Source organism: Furipterus horrens, unplaced genomic scaffold (assembly GCF_987537825.1).
Source record: "Furipterus horrens unplaced genomic scaffold, mFurHor1.1.pri manual_scaffold_2, whole genome shotgun sequence".
Lineage (NCBI taxonomy): Eukaryota > Metazoa > Chordata > Mammalia > Chiroptera > Furipteridae > Furipterus > Furipterus horrens.
In genome coordinates this window covers 150,035,738-150,053,938 of record NW_028327172.1, presented here as the reverse complement: position 1 = coordinate 150,053,938, position 18,201 = coordinate 150,035,738, and the positions used below count along the sequence as shown (strand labels likewise).

General features: G+C 43.0%; 1 protein-coding gene across 18 annotated transcripts in view; it reads right to left on the bottom strand.

Annotated features, from left to right (window-relative positions):
* Positions 1-3,313: 3,313 nt before the first annotated feature.
* KIAA1217 (KIAA1217 ortholog) overlaps positions 3,314-18,201 on the bottom strand; it is a 312,344-nt gene continuing 297,456 nt past the window's right edge. For 7 of the 18 annotated variants that reach the window (XM_090266602.1, XM_090266604.1, XM_090266606.1 and 4 more), the window contains 7 exons: positions 16,259-16,422; positions 15,373-15,537; positions 12,218-12,337; positions 8,324-8,401; positions 6,613-8,214; positions 5,990-6,109; positions 3,314-5,310 (listed from right to left, as the gene is read on the bottom strand). In XM_090266602.1, the coding sequence (XP_090122728.1) occupies positions 4,816-5,310; positions 5,990-6,109; positions 6,613-8,214; positions 8,324-8,401; positions 12,218-12,337; positions 15,373-15,537; positions 16,259-16,422 (2,744 nt within the window). In that variant the 3' untranslated portion in view covers positions 3,314-4,815. Of the gene's footprint in view, positions 6,110-6,612; positions 8,215-8,323; positions 8,402-12,217; positions 12,338-15,372; positions 15,538-16,258; positions 16,423-18,201 lie in introns of all 18 variants that reach the window. The other 11 variants (XM_090266612.1, XM_090266616.1, XM_090266614.1 and 8 more) reach the window with 9 other exon arrangements.

The window sequence follows — 18,201 nt, the reverse complement described above, 5'->3', positions numbered from 1 at the left end:
GAAGAGCAGGGCTTCCAATAGTCTCCCAGAGAAGTTCCAGAAATAACCACTAAGTGGCAGCAAGTGAACAGTTAGTTGTTCCTAAAACCCTGCAGAATCTTAAGGAAATCTTAAGTCCTTTAGCTCTGGATGATGCGAGTGGTAGGTACAATGTGAGCCCCCTACTCCACTCCACCAACCTGTGTCTCCACAGAAAAGCGTGGTCCTTCATGGTTTGTAGCAGGTTCTGCTATGGTCCCCTTTGGGTGCATTATAGATGTTAAAACCTGTAACACAAACAAATCAACCTCCACCTATCACATAATTCTCTTTATCCATCCATATTTCCCCCATATTCACCTTATATTATATCTTATTCTTACACAACTTTCCATCATTTCCCACACACACAAAACCACCACCACATATTTAATAATATATATCTCTATCCCACAAACCCAACCAAAACATCACCAATCACTTTCCCCACCCACCCACCATATCCCCTTTTAAAACTGAAATATTCATATCTCCCCACACCTATACATCTCCACTTTTCCATCTTCTTTGTCCAGGTCGTGTAAGGTGTGTCAGACCTGGCAGGGTCCCTTCCACTGTGTGACTGCTCACTTGTGGAAATAATGTTGATTGCAATCACCACACAATGATCTATTTATTCCTGCAAGTTTTCTTCCCTGACTTCATTTCCAGGTGAATGAACTCTTTCTTTTGAGTAAAATACAACCTTTTGGCTTGGCTTACTGGAGCTGATGTCAGGGTAAGAAGTGCTTCTCATGGTTCAGGAAGTGGACAGACCCATCTGCTTCAGGAAGAGCAGGGACTATGCCAGAAGGCCCTTTTCTGGCTGAGAGGAGCCCAGGGATGTGGAGGAAAGGGGTGCTGAGGCCCCAGACTCAGGGATCAGAGCATGTAGTCCAGGGAGCACAAAATCAGAAAGGGGGAAAGACCCAAGAGACTGAATAGGTCAGAAACAAACTTCATCTTTCTTATGAATCTAAGGAATCTCAGGTGTCTGGTCTGCAATCTCAGATCTAATCCAACAATGCCTTCCCGGACAGACCAGCAGGGCTGGTGCTCGCAGGCACTGTGGGTCACGTGTTCCCACTCCTTGCAAAGGTATGTTGACTGGTAAAGGCGTGGGATTGGTCCCTATGGCCCTTGATCAATAGGAAAGGGACTTAATTTATTTGTTTAATATGGAATCTTTGTAGGTAAAGCCTTTAAAGAAGGCCAAAGATGGGGATGAAAAATGTGCGCTGTGCGTCGCAATATGGAGGCATTTGTGCCACTAGGGGGAGCCATTGCAGAGCATGGCGGGAGCTGGCGCCAGCGACCCTCTTGCCTCCAGGTCATCAGGGTGAGCGAGCCTTTGGGCTAGAACGTGGCTCTGGAGCTGGATGGCCATGAGCCCTGGCAGGGTCTGGGATTCTCTCCTCAAAGTGCTCTTGTAGTCACTTTATTCCTCAAGAGAGATCATCAGTGTGCACAGTTGCCTGTGGCCCACAGTGTATTTTCCTGGACAGGTCACCTAGTTGCTTTTGCAAAATTACCTTTTGAATATTCAGTAGAAGCAGTCTGCATTCCTTTGCTGCCTCCCAACAAAGCTCCTGGTGGCTCTTATATGCCTTTGCATTTAGGGAGCCAGGTGGAAGCTAGTTCCACCCCCAGGGCAGGCAGTCAGGGAAAGGCCAGGATTTGTCTTGAATCTGGCTGCGGGGAGGGAGGAGAGTAGTAGCCACACCTGCTCTTGGAGCACGCTGGAGTACCTGCTTTTCCCATGCGTCTTTGCCCCTGGCACAGGCTCAGGGATGGGTGGCAGCTCCACCCCTCACCACCGGAGGGGTCTGGTTGGGGTGATTTCGGTGCACTTTCTCCCAAGCCTGAAAACGACACCTCACAAAAGGACCCTGCTTCTTAGCTTGGCTTTGCCCAAGTCTCTGTAACTCTTTGCTGTACTTTGGAAAGAATTCTGGTCACAAGCAGCATTATGAGAAAAGCAGCCTCTTCAAAGCTTTTCTCTATTAAAAGTTCCGGATCAGACCTGCAAGGGCCAAATGCCACCACCTCCATTAAGCGATCCCCCTCGCCTGGCTCCTTTGCCAGCCTGTGTTTGTGCCACCCCCTCCCCACTAGGCCAGAGCCTCTTTAGGGTGGGAACAGTGTCCAGTCACCATTGCAGCAGTGACGACGACAGCCATCCTAACTGACCTTAATTGAGTTTTTGGTAGGTGTCAGGCTCTGTCTTAGAAATTTCCTGTACATCTCATTTAATCCTCCCATCCATCCTACGAGGAAGGTTTCATTGTTCTCTGTTAACTGAAAACGAGGCAAGCTCAAGGTAGCGCCACCAGCAGGCAGCACTGATTATGGACTGTTGATGAATTTGAGAAGGCCCCACAATTTATTTCTAAGAATCTGTTTCAGATATAATAATTGGTTAGTTTAATGATGAAGTTAAAAGGTAATGTAGTGAGAGTCTGCTAATAGTATTTCAACAAAATCTAAAAACCCAGCAGTTAATACTATCTAATATCACCCACCTGAGCTGCTAAAAGAACGGAAGTGCCTTTTTGTTAAGTGTTGTCCCAGGCAGCTGATTCAGTTCCTCCAATTAGGGTGGCTTCCCCTTCAGTTTCCTGAGGAGCAGGCAGCAGCACATTGCTGGGTCTCCAGCAGGGTCCATGCTGAGTTTTCTCTCCCCTAGTGAACCTATTTTTTCCTTCATTACATGGGCTGAAGTTGACCATCAGCTGTATGTCCTGCCAGAGCTCTGGGAAGTCTGAGGTTATACTGAAAGTATGAGCCACAATCTGTTTAGCTGTTTACTAAGAAGTCTAACTGTCCATAAGCAGGAGCACATTTACTGGCATGAATTAGCTAGCTATTATGTATCCTTTGACATAATGCAGCTGTTGAGTCCATTGTGGGACATGATTGAAATGTTGGAACCTTTTATACCTAAAAGGAATAATAAGATAACTTTCCTGAGCACTACTAAAATGTGCTTATAATTACTATAATGAGTAGAGACACAATAAAGCATTTCTGGTGAAGGCACGCCACTCAGCAAGCCCAAAGGTTACAAACCAACAACTGGGTGGTATAGTAATAAGAAAATTTGCATTTTACATGAAACCACCAAATTAAATATTTTGGAGGCAAAGAATAATGACAAGTGAGTTCCTGAGATTGTTCTTGTAGTCAATTCATAATCTTGGTATTATTTTCATTAACTTTTATTTCTATTTTAAAAAGGGAAAACAGAGTGTAATGTTAGCATATTTCCCTCTAGACCAATATTTTTTTTTTTAAATTGAGAACTCAAAAATAATTCCCAGTGATAAAAGACATTTTATTTCTACTTTACTTCTACTGGAATTCAAACAGGAAAGAGAAGGTAGGAGGAGCCCCTCTGGTAAGTGAAGGAGGAAACTGTGCCCAGGTTTGCTTTCTGTTAGCCAAACCTTGACAAGCCACAGGGAAGGGAGAAGTGAGACAGCAGGTAACATCAGAAGGCACCATACGTGCATTGAGAACTCATCAGGAGCCACCCCAGAATTTTCAGAGAAACAGAGCTTTCAGAATACCAGTTTGTGGCTGGTTACATGTTATTTATAATGCCCTCAAAGCCCAAACCATTTAACTTGGTAATTGTTACATTCTGTTCTTTGACTAGGAAATAGCTATAGTGACAAGGTACAAAAAATAATAAGCATGCAGCCCTTTATTTAGTTTGCAAAGTCTCTGCTTATAGTTCTGTATATTACATGACTGTGTTATACAAATACAGTTATTTACAAAAACACTCTAGCTGTGCAAACTTGTTGCTTTTTAAAAATGTATATAGTCCCATTTCAACCCATCCCAATATATATTTTGAAAGCATGCATAAAAACTAACTTTGGTGTGGGAAAACTACTCTCTGTGCTGTCACATTCAGTATTTTTATGTCTATTTATATATTTACAAAAGTTTATCAGTTTATAGAACAGTACAGAAGTGTACACTTTAAAATTCACAATATTGTAGTGTGGGTTGCCAGGTCCAAAATACAAAGGAAGGGGGTTACGAATTGCAATGAAAACAACAAGAGAATCCCAATATATTAAAAAAAAAAAGAGAGAGCAATGAAAAGAAAACTAGCTCGTTTGGGCTGGCAAATTACTATACACAATTTTCATGGTAGTGCAACTGGTTTGATAAATTGCTTTCTACATGTGCCCCTGGGGTGGCCGGTGCAGAAGTTCATTGGCTTATTGTCTAGCATACTACTTTCAAATGTACAATGCTATAGTATCAAAATGTTTTGGCAAAAAAGATCTTGAAAGGAACCATGAAGTTTTGACAAAAATAGAAATCTGTAATAAAGCTAAATAACACTAAAATAAAAGGAAATATTATAGTATCTGTTTTACAATTTGTATAGTCACACATGTGTATTTCTCTGTTCACGTCTAGTCTCCATAATGAAAAATATTTTTATACAAAACATACTAAAATTTTGGAATCATACATGTTTTACATGCTGAATACACTTTTCCCTGCCTCACACACACTCTTCGCTCTCGCCACACTCTCCTGTAACACATGCTCACTTCATTTATAGGAACTGAATAGACAGTGAACACTGTGTAATTACAACAGCAACAAAGTAAATGAACAAACCAACAAACAAGCTTTACTGAAATCTAGCATTAAGTCTCAAACAGTACAGCAAACTGTTACATTCTCTGTTGAAAACAGTTGTTAAGGACTATTAAAATTTTTATGAATTCTTAAATGAAACTCCAACCTTTTCCTAATAGGATTTGGCCTTTAAGAGGTTTCCTTTGCTGTGGATGGGGTAGCTTTGCTTGAACTTCCATTCTGTGCCTTGTAGCTGGTGAGGCTAGGAGTATGGATGGTCCTGATGCTCTTGGCACCTTGATTCAGTGAAGTGGGGGAGGCAGGGGAGGGGGAGGAGGAGGAGCAGGAAGGAGGGGCAGCTCGGCCGTTTGGAGTCTGCAGTGAGAATGAAAGATGGTGACCTTTACCTGTGTGAGTGGGGCTCTGAAACTTTAAGGAGCCATTAGAGACGGAGGGGATGAGGGAGGCAGAGGGAGCAGATCGTCCTGTTGGGGGGCTGAGAGGGTTAGAAGTAACCGATGGTTTAGAAGCAGGTGGATTAGGGGAGTTAGAGCTGTCACCACTAGCAGAGGGCAGAGAACCGCTTTTCCCAGAGCTGGGAGAAAGGGCTGGAATCTTAGAAGCAGGTAAGGAGGGGAAAGTAGGCTTACAGTCCCCACCAGCTTTCTTAGCACTTCCATTAGCCTGCAAATAAAGATGGTGGGAGACAGTTTGTCAGAAAGCCGGTAATATCATCATTCCACAGGGTCTGGCAACACAGCCCTTCTGAGAATAATTAAATAAAAGATACCAAAACAAACCAAATCAGTGCAAGGCCTGAGCTAAGTCTTGTTGTGCTGTACTGGACCTAGTAGATACCCCCAAAGTACAGAGCAAAGGATGTGCAAAACAGAGAAAAGGAAGACTATTTCCAGGTACTGGGTCAGCCATGCGTCTGGGTTATTATTGGGGTGGGGGTGGGGCATGTGACGGAGAGTTAATGTGCCTCTAATGCAATGCAGTCAACACATATGTTAGTACGAGTGACTTTCAGTACAGTTCAACATCAGATTTGTCTGGCTCGGTTTCTCAAGGTGTTCTGATGAACCACTACATTCACCAAAGAAAAGCCAACTGGTGTGGCAGCTTGTGTTAATGGTTAAACTTTGGAGTCACACAGCAAAAGATGTTTTATTGCAAGCATGCAAAAGCGTGGTGAAAAGTTCAACAAAGGTTTTTAGACTTTCTGCATGCCCCCAGATCCAGGAAGTCTACATAAACCATAGCTTACACAGAAAACACAGTATTTGGTATAAACTAAGTCAGTGACTTGCTTCTTAACTGTAAGAGTGTCCATCCAAAATTGGGTTTAAGGTAAAACTACCTGACGATACTGGCGGGGATCCTGCAGTTTGGTCTTGCCAGGTTTGTCCAGGCTTCCGGGTCTATTCTTGGAGCTCATGGGGACTGGCATCCTGCTCGTCTGTGGGGCCCCACTGGAGGCCTGTGGGGAAGAACAGCGAAGGGGGAAAAGAAGCACGTGAGTGTGTCATCAGCGAGGCTGCCCCACTGTGTGCAGAGAAGCTCAATGTGAGAAACCACAGCCCTCCATGCAGGACAGATCTAGGACACAGACATCAGAAGACACCACTGGGGTTAATTCCAAGAATCAAACAGAATAAACTGCTGCACTACTGATCAAACGGATTTTAATGTATCAGAGCAATCATTTCAACAGCAAATGGATGACCCAGCATCCTTGCGTTTACCCAACACCAATCAGCAACAGAGGTAAAACAGAATCAATTAGCTGTTAGACACCTAGTTGTTGTTTTGAGGGTGAGGGAGACAGTGTGAGAGAAAGGTTTCAAGGCGAACAGATAAAAAATTAAAAAATGAGCCACCTGAAAGGAAGCAAGTAAATCACAAGACACCTTTTGCTAATGGTGATTATGGCAGGTTTAAGAAAGCAGCTGGGTCTTTTCATTTTCTGTCAGACCAAGGTACCTTACGTGAAGCTGAAGGTATTGATGAGGGGAGCTCTAGGGCAGTGGGAGCTTCTTCCAGAACTAGCAAGGATCGGGGAGAGGCCTCCCGGGCTATGTGGGATGAGCTTGCAACAGAATCTCTGTTGAAAGAACATGAGGTGTCAACTAGGGCTTTTGGACTCATTTCACTGATCGTATTTTCAAGCTGTTTGATGGTCTGCTCCAGGCTGTCCAATGTTCTGTAGGTATTTTTTCTAATTTCATCAGTTCTTGAAATGGGAGATGTGTTCTCTAGGCTGGGCTGCTCTTGTCTCTTGAGCCTATTTTGGGGAGTGTCTTCCAGTTGAGAAGACCTAGTAATTTCGAATCGCTTGGCTTCTTTGTGCTGTTTCAAAGTGCCATCCTCTTCCTCCTCTTCGTAGACAACCACCTGCAAAGTCTTCTTCCCCGTTTTGGTTCCTGTGCGAATTGCCTGAGTGAGTGCGGCAAGTTGCTTTTTAGGGAATTTGAACTTAAACTTTTTCTTGGGGCTTTCAAATTGGTCATACGTCATATCACATTTGCTTTCTGAACTTGGAGAATCTGCTTGGCTGCACATGGTCAGCCCGGTCTCATCCGTTTCCTGTCCTCCTGATGCTCTGGTGTCTCTTAAGAGGAGGTGTGGCTGTAGTCTACTCCCAGCCTGCAGTCCTGACCTGGGGCTGCCTGACACAACCTTATGAGACTTTTGGGAGGTGTTATTCTGGACCAAAGCATCTCCATTTTCTTCCTCTTCCTCCTCCTCTATCTTTTCCTCTGTCATCATTTTCTCTAATTCCTCATCACATTCCTCAAATATGGTTGAAAGTCTCTTATATGCAGACCGGATGTCCATGGGTTCGTCAAAAATGATGATGACTGGTTTCTTGTCCAGGCACACGACTGGCTCTTCATTTTCAATCCCTTTTTGTCGGGAGGTCATCTCTTTTTTGGCATCAATATTTACCGTCTGTACATCCTCTCCCTTTTTGCTCACTATGTCACGGACCTCCCCGCTGGAAAGAACCTGGACCGCAGTTCTGGTAATCATGAAGGCAATGTTGTCTGTGGGTGCATTCTCGTCAGTGGGAGAACTTAGGCTTGATTCTCTGTCTTCATTAGGCTTCACACTAGCATGCCAAGCCCCCCTGTGTCTTAGCACAACTTGGCCACACTCTGTCACAGGAGCCTCTTGATCTTGACTTCTGACATCACAAATACTCACTTCAGTTGATCTAGTGGGAGAGAGTAGGTGACCCTTATCTATATTTTCTTGATCTTGTTGATTCATCTCTTTTGTCTTTGCATAATTAATCTTTTGACTCTCAGTGTCAGATGTAGGGTCCTCCAATCCCGAGCTTTTAGGCCCTTTGCTCATTTCAGCTTCTTGTGAACTAATGCGAGGGAAACTGGAATTGGCCACAGACACAATTTTCTGGGAATAGTTCCTGCTGTCTCTAAGTAAACTCTTATTGGATATGGGATTTTCCTTCATGAAGATGTCAGTTTTATAGTCTGATGTTCTTGATGCATCAGAAATACTATCCTCCATTCCTCTTTCCCACATAGGATGGTCACCAGGTGTAAGAGCCCCTGCAGTAACCTGAGAGAGGGTGGAGGAGGGAAACCACATGCATTAATCAGAAATGGATCTGCAAAGGAAAGTCGTTAATCTGCATGGTGTCAGTTGGAACACAGATCTTGGAACTCACCTTTCGGGATTCCATTTGGGAGCCATTTTCATATTCAACCTCAGATTTCCGTACGTCTTCAAGGAAAAATTCCAAGTTCTGGTAGAATAGTGTAGGACATGTTACTCCACAAAACCACATCCTCCCCAAAGTGGACTATAACTAAATCGTTCCTTTAATTATACTTCCAAAACATGCGTGCCAAGCACATTTGCCACACACCAGTCCAAAGCCTAGAGCTCTGTTTACCTGGGGCTGTTTTGTTTGCCCACTTCCAAAAATGCCCCATGTTTGCACAAGATGAAAATCTCAATGAGCAAAATATTTCAAGAATTTCAAATTTGGTCGAGGAGGAGTTAAGAGAATAAAGGGAGTGATTTTGTATGAACATGTCCTCTTTTCCACATCTGATCATGAGCTTTGCAGAAGCTAAAACTAGAATGGCATGGCATTGCAGAAAGCACAATATGTCAGCAAGCAGAAGTCTGATTCTAATCCAGATCTGCCACTTTACTGTGCTGCTTTAGGCCAGTCACTCTACTTCTCTGGGCCTCAGTTTTCTTGCTTATAAACTGAGGCACTAGACCAGGAGATTGTTCACGTCCCTTCTAGCTAGTTATTGCACTCCTATCAGTTTTGGTTATTAAAAGTGTCCTACAAGGATGTCTGCGCATTGGCTGGGTGTGGTACTTTGAGATGAAAAAATTTTTTCATTCTTTTTGAAATAACAGATTGAAATATACTTGCAGTTTGTACTTGCACTTGCCAAGGAAAGTGTCAAAATAGCCTTCAAACTAATTATACCGAAAAGATCAAATTCAAATTCAGTGTCATAATGCTGCTAAAATATCACCTAAACATTTAGAAAACAGATATTTGATGCTAAAGTGATGACCGGAACATCACAATTCAGATTTTATTCTCTATGTTCTCTGATTCAGAGCAAAGGTACACTTCTGAGGCTCTCACCAAGAGTCAGAACCTCAGAGCCCAGCAGGGAGGATCAGGAATGGAGAGGGCTCCCAGGGGAAGCAGGCCCTTTCCCTCATGGCTGTGTCGGAGCTGGGGGCCCTGTCACAACACTAATGCTAGCCAAGCCCTGTCATTTTCAGGGCACTGCTGTCCTTTCTTCTTGCTGCAGAAGCCCAAGAGGAAGAGGTGGTTTTAGCAGGATGGTACACAACCCTGAGAAGGCAGCTTGGTTTACAGCAATGACAACATAACGAAGCACAATAACACAGGTGCCGCCAGAGTCACCCCAGAGCAATCCTACCACCCTGGTTAATAATGGAAAGGATGTTCACACACATTTAAAGAATAACACACAAACCACAAAGTCACTATTAATCACACGAAAGATCGCACAAGATACGAGGTGCATTAACTAGCCAACCCCGCCAGTTTAACTTCCCCTCACCTTCTCGAGGCCCCCAGACACGTGCAATGAGTCAGCTGCTGCAGCTGAACAACATAGTATCTTCATGGGATTTTAACTTTAGGTTATCAAACAACTAAAACACTAAGTGAAAGGTTTGAAGAAGAAAAATAAGTGTGGTTTGGGCCTAAGGTTTCCATTCCAATTATGGAGTAAGCATAGTAGGACCTGAGTGGGAATTTATCCTCAAGTCCGGGAAGGAACTGGCATGTAATCCAACAGAGACACCTGCACAGCCGATGTCCTGCTGGCCCCGTGTGCCGGGGGCTGGGGCAGGGAGGCCTGGCATCTGTTCTCACTGATGAGGGCCCAGGTCATGCCTGCCATTAGATATTTGGAATGCCACCATGTGAGACATGTGTTTTAAAACAGCTCTAGTATCAGAATACTCCAATGAAAGTCACTAAGATAAAGATGTCGGGTGTAGATTTCACATGGCCTACCATTTTTATCACTGGGCTAGAAAAAAGAATGTATCAAATCAAGTGCATTAACTTTATTCAGAGCAACTTGATAACAATTATCATGTAATCTCACAATTATTTTAGATAGTCAAGACTGCATGAAAGGTAATTAAGCCTCATTAATATCTATTTATGGGCCCTGAGATTTAGATTGTTCAGACAACTGGTGAAGCAGGCTCAATATGCATACAGACAATAAACCAAAATTAGAGACACAATTATAGGAAAAGGATAGAAAAGTCAAGTACTAGGCTAATGCTTCATGATGACAGGAGAAATATTTTAAGAAAACATTCGATTTATAGAAAAGTAGATGAATAGCCCAGGAAGAGGTTAAATAATGAGAATGATTTGGGAACAAGTCTGATGCTCACATTGTATATAATACTCAAATACAAGTCTGATACTGATATTACAAGTAGATCAGCCTACTGAGTATAATTATCCAGAATAAGTGCCTGTGATTAAACCCAATTTTGGGCACTCAATACACACCTGCTTATTATTATTTGATGGACCCTTGATTAAGATAAAAGAAATTGATGGGAAATGGATTTCCAATCACTAGGCAAAAATCTCATGCAACTTTGTAGCCAGTTAGCAAAATTCTACAGTGATTGTCTCTGGAAGGGTCTTTGAGAAGTTTCCAGTTTCCAGTGTTTTAGAAAATGGTCACATTGGCCCGAATATGCCATGTTACTCAAACCTGCTAGGGCCTTCCATGATCTGCTTTTAATGAGGCCACCTAAGGCAATTCCGGAGACTGAAAAAGCAATATATTTCCAATGTAATGTCATGGACTTAATTAGTAGGAGGTTTTCTTCATGAGAAAGATCTATCAACGATAATCTCATAATCTCCCATGGTATACTGAGAGATCTCACGTCGCCTGGTTAATGGCTTCATGTGTCAGTCACGTGGCAGACTCATTTTACACGGGGCTCTGTGGTGGCTGTGAGCCAGGGAGGGGCAGGTCGGAGTCCTTCAAACCACCTCTCGGCCGGGAGCTAGAAGCCTCAAGACTGCATCTTTTGAAGGGTTGTATTAGGATAACTTCCGACTGTGTGATTCTTTAGCTCCCTCACTGGGCTTACTTACACATGGACTGATGTACCCATTTGGAGTAGCAATTGAGCTAGCAGATATGTTTGACTTTATTAAAGGGAAGCTAGAACCTCTGAATTCTGAAATATTAAGTTCTGGTGAAAAAAGCCAGGGCTTGAGTTGGTCACAATACGCTTTCCATCCTGAAATTTAGACAGAGGTTTTGTTCAAATCCAATGGCTCTGTATCCAAAAATCATAAAAGCTCTAGGTTTAACTTAATGTTGAAGTTCCAACTCTCAGGCTCATGTCCTTTCTCTAAAATACTGAGGTAACGACAATGAACTTTGTTCTGGAGCCTGAATATCTGTTCTGAGGCCATTTGAAATCCACAAAGTGTATCAGCACTAAAACTATACTGAACATATTCTCTTGGAAGGTATACTTTGAGAATTTGTAATACTAAAGAAAATTGCTTGGCATCTTTAAATATATGTACGAATACATATGTGTATGCTTTCCTGAGGATCCGGCTGTGGCTGGTGGTGGGTATACAGCTCTGCCCTGGGTTTTCTTCCTGGAATCTAAGGCTTTCACTTATTTTTAACATAGATGTTTCTGGTCCAGGAGACACAAAAAAGTGCTATATACTTGATTGGTGTTTCTTCCATTTTTTTGGTAAGAATCACTCTAGAACATTGTGACAGGTGTATATTCTTTAGTTTGGGAAGATAATGGCTCAATTATGCACATACAATTGTACATTGTGCACAAGGAACAACACGTTCTGCTCAGAAGGCCTCAGCCAGTCGTCTCTGAACTAAACCCAAAGCTGTGTCTCTATTAGGTTTTTCTTTTAAGGTGAGAGGAAAAGGAGAAGGCACAGGAGAACAAGCGCAGGAGTGGTGTTAGCATCAGAGCCAGGAAAGAAGGGCTGTCTGGCTGTGTGGCAAACGTGTAATTGCCACGTTACCTTCTTCTCCTTGGGTGGGACTGTGGCCCCCGGCCTATTGTCTTTAACGTGACTGTCAGCCCGGGGCGGCTCAGCATGACTGTTTGAATTTACATCCATAAAGGAACACTTCTGGAATGCCTAAGGAATTAAAATACTGAGGTTAATAGGATTCCAAGGGTAGGGAAAAAGGAGGGGACAGTCAGGGAGCCAGTCCAGCGGTGTGGAGACCCCAGCTTGTTCCTGCATGCAGGCCACACCAGGGCCAGGGAGGCGGTGCCTGACAACCTGCTCCCCTCTTGGCCTCAGGCCTACAGAGCTGGGGGTGGGGTGGAGCTTGGGGCAAAGGCATCCTGATTTCTGGGCCACCCCAAGACAAAAGGACACAACCCTTCAAAAGAGCACCCTCTCTTTCTGTCTGGGGTGAACTTGGTTTGTGCTTAGTAGGGCTTCTTGTTTTGATCTTTAAAAAGTACTGAGTATATAAATGAATTAAAACAAAACAAGAAGCTATATTTCTTCACTTTTTTAACCAGATTCAATTTATTTTTGTTTTTATTGAGACTACAGACAAAAAGAGCACAAGATATTACAAACCTTTAAACCTTAAAATAATAGTTATCCTTATCAACTCATTGCCTGAAATGGTACCAGGTAGTCTGTTCTCTGAGGTGTTCTGAGGCTCATTTAGAATAAAGTGATGCTCTTCTGCACCACGTGACGCTGAGTGGCCTCGGCGCTGCCTGAGCCCTAGACCTGTCTCTGGGAACTGTCATAGTTACAGGAGCCCACACCGACTCATGTGAACAAAGTCAGGAAGGTCAGTTCTCAGGGAGAGGGAAAGCGTAGGCTGTGTCTGTAGGGTGGGCAGCAAGGGAGTGCCGACAGCACGGTGGTGAGAGCAGGAGAGACCATAACCCAAGAACCTGAGTTCCTTGAAATCAGAGGTTTTCAACATATTACCTGGTTTAAAAAAACCAGAGAATAATTAACTCAGAATCTCTGGGCTGTACAACTTAAAAACAAAGACAAAAACAAAACTCTCTATGTAATTATGTGCAGCCATGATTAAAAACCACATTTAATCATCTCAAACAATTCTTCCATATTTTCTTAATGTCAAATATTGCCATTTGGGACTAACTGCAAGCAGAAAGACTAACCCATGCCCTCTGCAAGTGAACATTTCAGCACTGGTCCTAAAATAAGAATGGAGCTGGTGCCTGGGACTCTCTCCAGCCTGCCTTTCCACGCTCTGCTGACTCCCTGTTCCCACTGCTCTAGCCTCCTCCTTGCTGGCCCTGGAGATGCCCAGGGCTCCACTCGCTAAGACCACTTGCCACCTCCATTGGGGCATTAGACCGTGGACTTCAGAGCCTGTGGTTTCTGATGATGCCTGTTGACATGGAGCAGGAATGTTGTCCCACAATCATACTCAGGGGGCTTCAGTTCTTCCTTGTACTGCTGGGGGCTTGTGCAGGAGAAGGCTGTCAAACTAGAGCCATTGGCCAACTTTCTGATGCAGCAGGTCTGGCCCCTACCCCAGCAGGATGGCTAACGGGGTTTGGTTAAGTTAGGGTTAGAGTACTTCATTCACCCCTCTTCCCTAACCACCAATAATAAAGCAAGAAGCCAGATACATTGCTTTTGTAAGGCTTTCAGTTAAAGAAAGCACCAGAGATGTTCAGACTTCAACGGAGGAAAATATTCTCAAGAGATGGGCTCTAAGTGGCTAGAACAAATAAGTTACTTTTCTTAAGAGGCTAGTGCAGGGTTGTTCATAAGCCTAAAAGTCTCTGCTGTACTTCTTTGCGTCTTAGTAATTGTTCACCTTGCACAGATTTAAAACGATCTAGGGAGCCATGATCAATTCGCATCCTAATTTGGGGACAGATGCTACCATGAATGGCCCCAAAATCTGTGCACACATCTTTAGGACATGCACCAATCCTCAGCAACAAGTAGCCTTGACATGCCAGTGTCAACAGCCAAGGGTCCTCACTAGATAAATGAGTGATAGATGCCTCCATGCTCTCAACTGTTTTATGAGTTGCTGACTTTATAAATCTATGATTCCTATGAGTGCAATTCTCCAGCCGTCTAGAAGCCTATAAATAATCTGACTGGTGGAGGGGGTGTGCCAGTCCCCTGTGAGTTTTAGTGAGGCTCACACATGTGACCATCAACCAGCCACTCTGTGTTCCCTAGAAAATCCCAGCAGCTCCTCTTTGACAGGGGTTACCACAGAAAGCACAGCAGGGCAGCAGCAATGCAAAGGACACAGTTGGAAAGTTCTCCCTGTTCAAAATGAAGAATGCAGATCCTCGGGCTGCATAAAACTATGGGCACACTGGTGAATCGGGGACTGTTTTGGAGCCCTGGGAAAGTTGTGGTCATACCATCCGAAGAGCATAATAATCCTCTAATAAGCATGGGCCAAAATGCAACGTCTAGAAGCAAACTTTGGTCTAAACATTGTGCGTATATCTTTGATGAGTCAAATTCTCAGAACGTATTCCTAGGGCAGGTTCACATCCATGATATGAATGTGGATCAATTTTAGGTAGAGCCCCTGCACCCCATCCCCAATCCTATGAGTGGACTGTGCAATTAGTTAAAAAATAAAAATCTAAAAATGAATAATATTTCTTAACTAGGCAAGGCAAATGGGAAATAAAACTATTCAGCTTTTTAGAATATTTGAAAAGGTGAAACCTCCATTGAATGGGAACCTGGTATGGAGTAAAGGAGGCCACGCGACTCAACACCAGTCATTCTAAATACGGAAGTTGAACAATGGGACCCCCCTGAAGTGGGAGTTCGTCAGTCCTTATCAAGAAAAGATGATGGCAGGTGTTTCTGATTTCCTTTTAATTGTTTTTGAAATGAAACAGAGACTATTAAGACTGAATGAAAGAAAAGTGAATTCTACCAGCTAGAGCTAGGAAAGCCTGTAACTGATTTTTGTGTCAACTTTCTGAGTTGTTTTTGTGAAATGGCTATTCCTCATATACACCCCAAAGGTGTCCTGAGAGCCCAGTGGAGGTCAAGGCCAGAGATGTTTACAGGGCTTGGGGCTCTTCGCCAGTCTTCTCTAGCTAATGAACCTGTGAGAGACGTAGTCAGCGTCTGTGATGGGAAGGGCAAGGAACCAGTCAGTCATTTCATCCACATACCTGTAGTTCTGCCATGATTTTGTCTCCTTCTTCTTCTTCCTCCTCATCCTTTGAGGAGCAGGTAGTGACTGGTGGTGGGGATGGGGTCCAGGCTGAGGCAGGCTCCTCTGTTGGGCATTTTGTGGCTCTAGCCTGAGGGCTTGGTTCAGCATCTTCATTGCTTGCCTACAGAAGATTCAAATCACAGATATTGGCTTAACACACCCAGGTGCTGGCAAAAAGAGGGAGAGATCACAAGAATAACTCATGTTCCTTCACTGCCTAGTACATTGGCTTCCCAGCTCTTCAACTTGAGCTGAAGGGCTATTTTGTCCACTTGCATTGAGTGTCAGTTCTTGTTTATGCAAGCTACCATTTTGGTGAGTGGATTGAAAAATTATAATAGAATTGCAATTCCTCAACATTCAGTGCCTTCATGAAGGGCTTTTCGATACTACCTCTCCTTGAAACTTGAATTTTACATTGAACATAAGAGACAAAACTAGTCAAGTGAAAGCGAAAGCTCATTGAGCATCTTTCTGTATGGATGCCACAACTGTGTTAGTAATCTCAGTTATCTTTATAAGGTGGTCTTTTCTTTTGCTTCCCTCCCTATCCTTATTTGCAATCTTACAATGACCTACTGGGAAGTAGCTTGTGACTTGCATTTCACATAGTTACAGCTAAAAGTCAAATAAAGATAAAATTTGTAGTACTGAGTCTAGTCCAGTAACACTGGCTGACGTTTTTCCATGTGTGGTACTTCCTGCCGATCTAGTTTATTTGATTCTCTTCTTCTCTTCTCTGCCTCACTCCTTTTTATGTTCTAAATGAGAACAGATTTGACCTTGTCTAAGGGGATCATCTGAACCCAGAGACCAGTTTACCAGGGCTTAACCCATCTGACCTTGGTGGTGGTGTTCTCCTTCCTGCTGGTGTAGACCACGTCGCCGGACCTGGTGGTGGTGAGTCCTGATCCTGGCAGGTAGCTCCGCCTCGGGGGTGGGGGAGGAGGAGGTGGGGACTTACCCCCCAGCTTGTCCAAGTCCTGTTCTGAATTCGGAGAGTCTTCTGGAAAAAAGTGTGCCTTTGCATAATAATCTCTTCTCAAGATGATGCCCAGAAAGTCCAGTGTATTTCTAAAACTTGACACATTCTGACTTAAAAATTTCTTATTTTCTCCATAGCACAAAAATTAATGGTATAAACCCTGAAGCCCAACTGGCTTAAAATCCCAGAAAGATCTTACACGAGTTACTTAATCTCTCTCTGCCTTGATTTCCTTATAGGTTAAATGAGTTATTATAACAATATCCTCTCCACTGGGGTGCTATGAGGATTAAACGACTTAACAGATGTCTTTGTGAATAACTGTAGTGTTAACATTGACTGAGGCCATAATCCCCCAAATTTTCCATTGATTTTTGGGGGGGAGCTATCCATCCTTCCCCATTACTTAAGTAGTCAGGCAATTCACACAAAAGGAAATACAAATGATCTTTTAAAACCCCAAATTTAGAATTTTACCTCATTAGTATACAAAAATAAAGACTATAACATCCATGACAAATAAATAAAAGTACTAGAAATCAGCTTACAGACAATGGATGACAACCTAACACATTTCTGGTGGCCTACACATTAGTGGACTCTTTCTGACAGGAAACCAGGTCATGTGTTAAAAAAGAAAAACAAAACAAAACAAAACAAAACAAAACAGTAAGAACACTTTAACAGTGTAAAAATACTTTGGAGAGTAATTTAAAATATAATTTATGCAAATTTTTTAAATCTGAAAAATATAAAAGTTCCAAATGAGATTAACAAAATGTATATTATTTTTTGTTGTACAATCAGGAGAAGGAAAAATTATAATTTATTTATCCTTATAGATATAATTTACTTGTAATTCTAAAACATCAAAGGAGACTCTGTGACAAAATAAATAACGGGAGAGCTGCACTAGGGAAGACAGACGTGCACTGAGGTAGATCATTTTCTCCATCAGAAATTCCTCATGGGAACTTGGGGAGAAGAGCTGTCGTTGTGAGAGCAGAGCTGCCCCTCTCAGGGCTTGTTCCTCCCGGGGCCTGGTGCCTGACCCCTCCAGGGGCCGAGACAGGCCTCACAAAGCTGGCAGGTAGTGCAGGAGGTGAAAAACACATCTTAGCACAGACTGGGGGGAAATTTCAGTGAGTGTAGTTTGAGAGCAGCTTTGTGGAATGAAAACCTGGAGAGTGGTGCAGAGGTTTTGCTGCGGTTATAAATTGCATCCACTTTCATGTCCCTTGACATGCAAGTCAAGATGGTGATCCCTCTTAAAACTAATTTTTGTTCCCGGACAGGGCCTCTTTGAAATGTGACTCTGAGACACATTGGGCCACAAGTAAAAATGATGTCTTTTTTCTTTTTTTTTAAGAGAGGGGAAGGGAGGGAGAAAGGGAGAGAAATATTGATGTGAGACAGAAACATTGATTGGCTGCCTTCTATACACATCCCTGAACCCACAACTCACGTATGTGCCCTAGCTCAGGAACTGAACTAGCAACCTTTCAATTTGCAGGCCAGTGTTTAACCAACTGAGCCACATCAGCCAGGCAAAATTTTAGTATCGGGGTAAGGCATGTGGCTTGTTATTGGAGATTTAGTAGGCTGCGCTTTTAAAGTTATTTTATATTACTATTGACATATAGATACTTAACTTCCATAGTTTATTTGGTTAAACACAGAATGTAATAATTTTGATTTTAAAAATGTCATTTTATCTTATGATCTACTACCCCCCTGGGTGCTCATAAAAGCTGGCATTTTCTTTCTGCAGCATATAAAAAGCTCTTGCTTTAAAGGCAG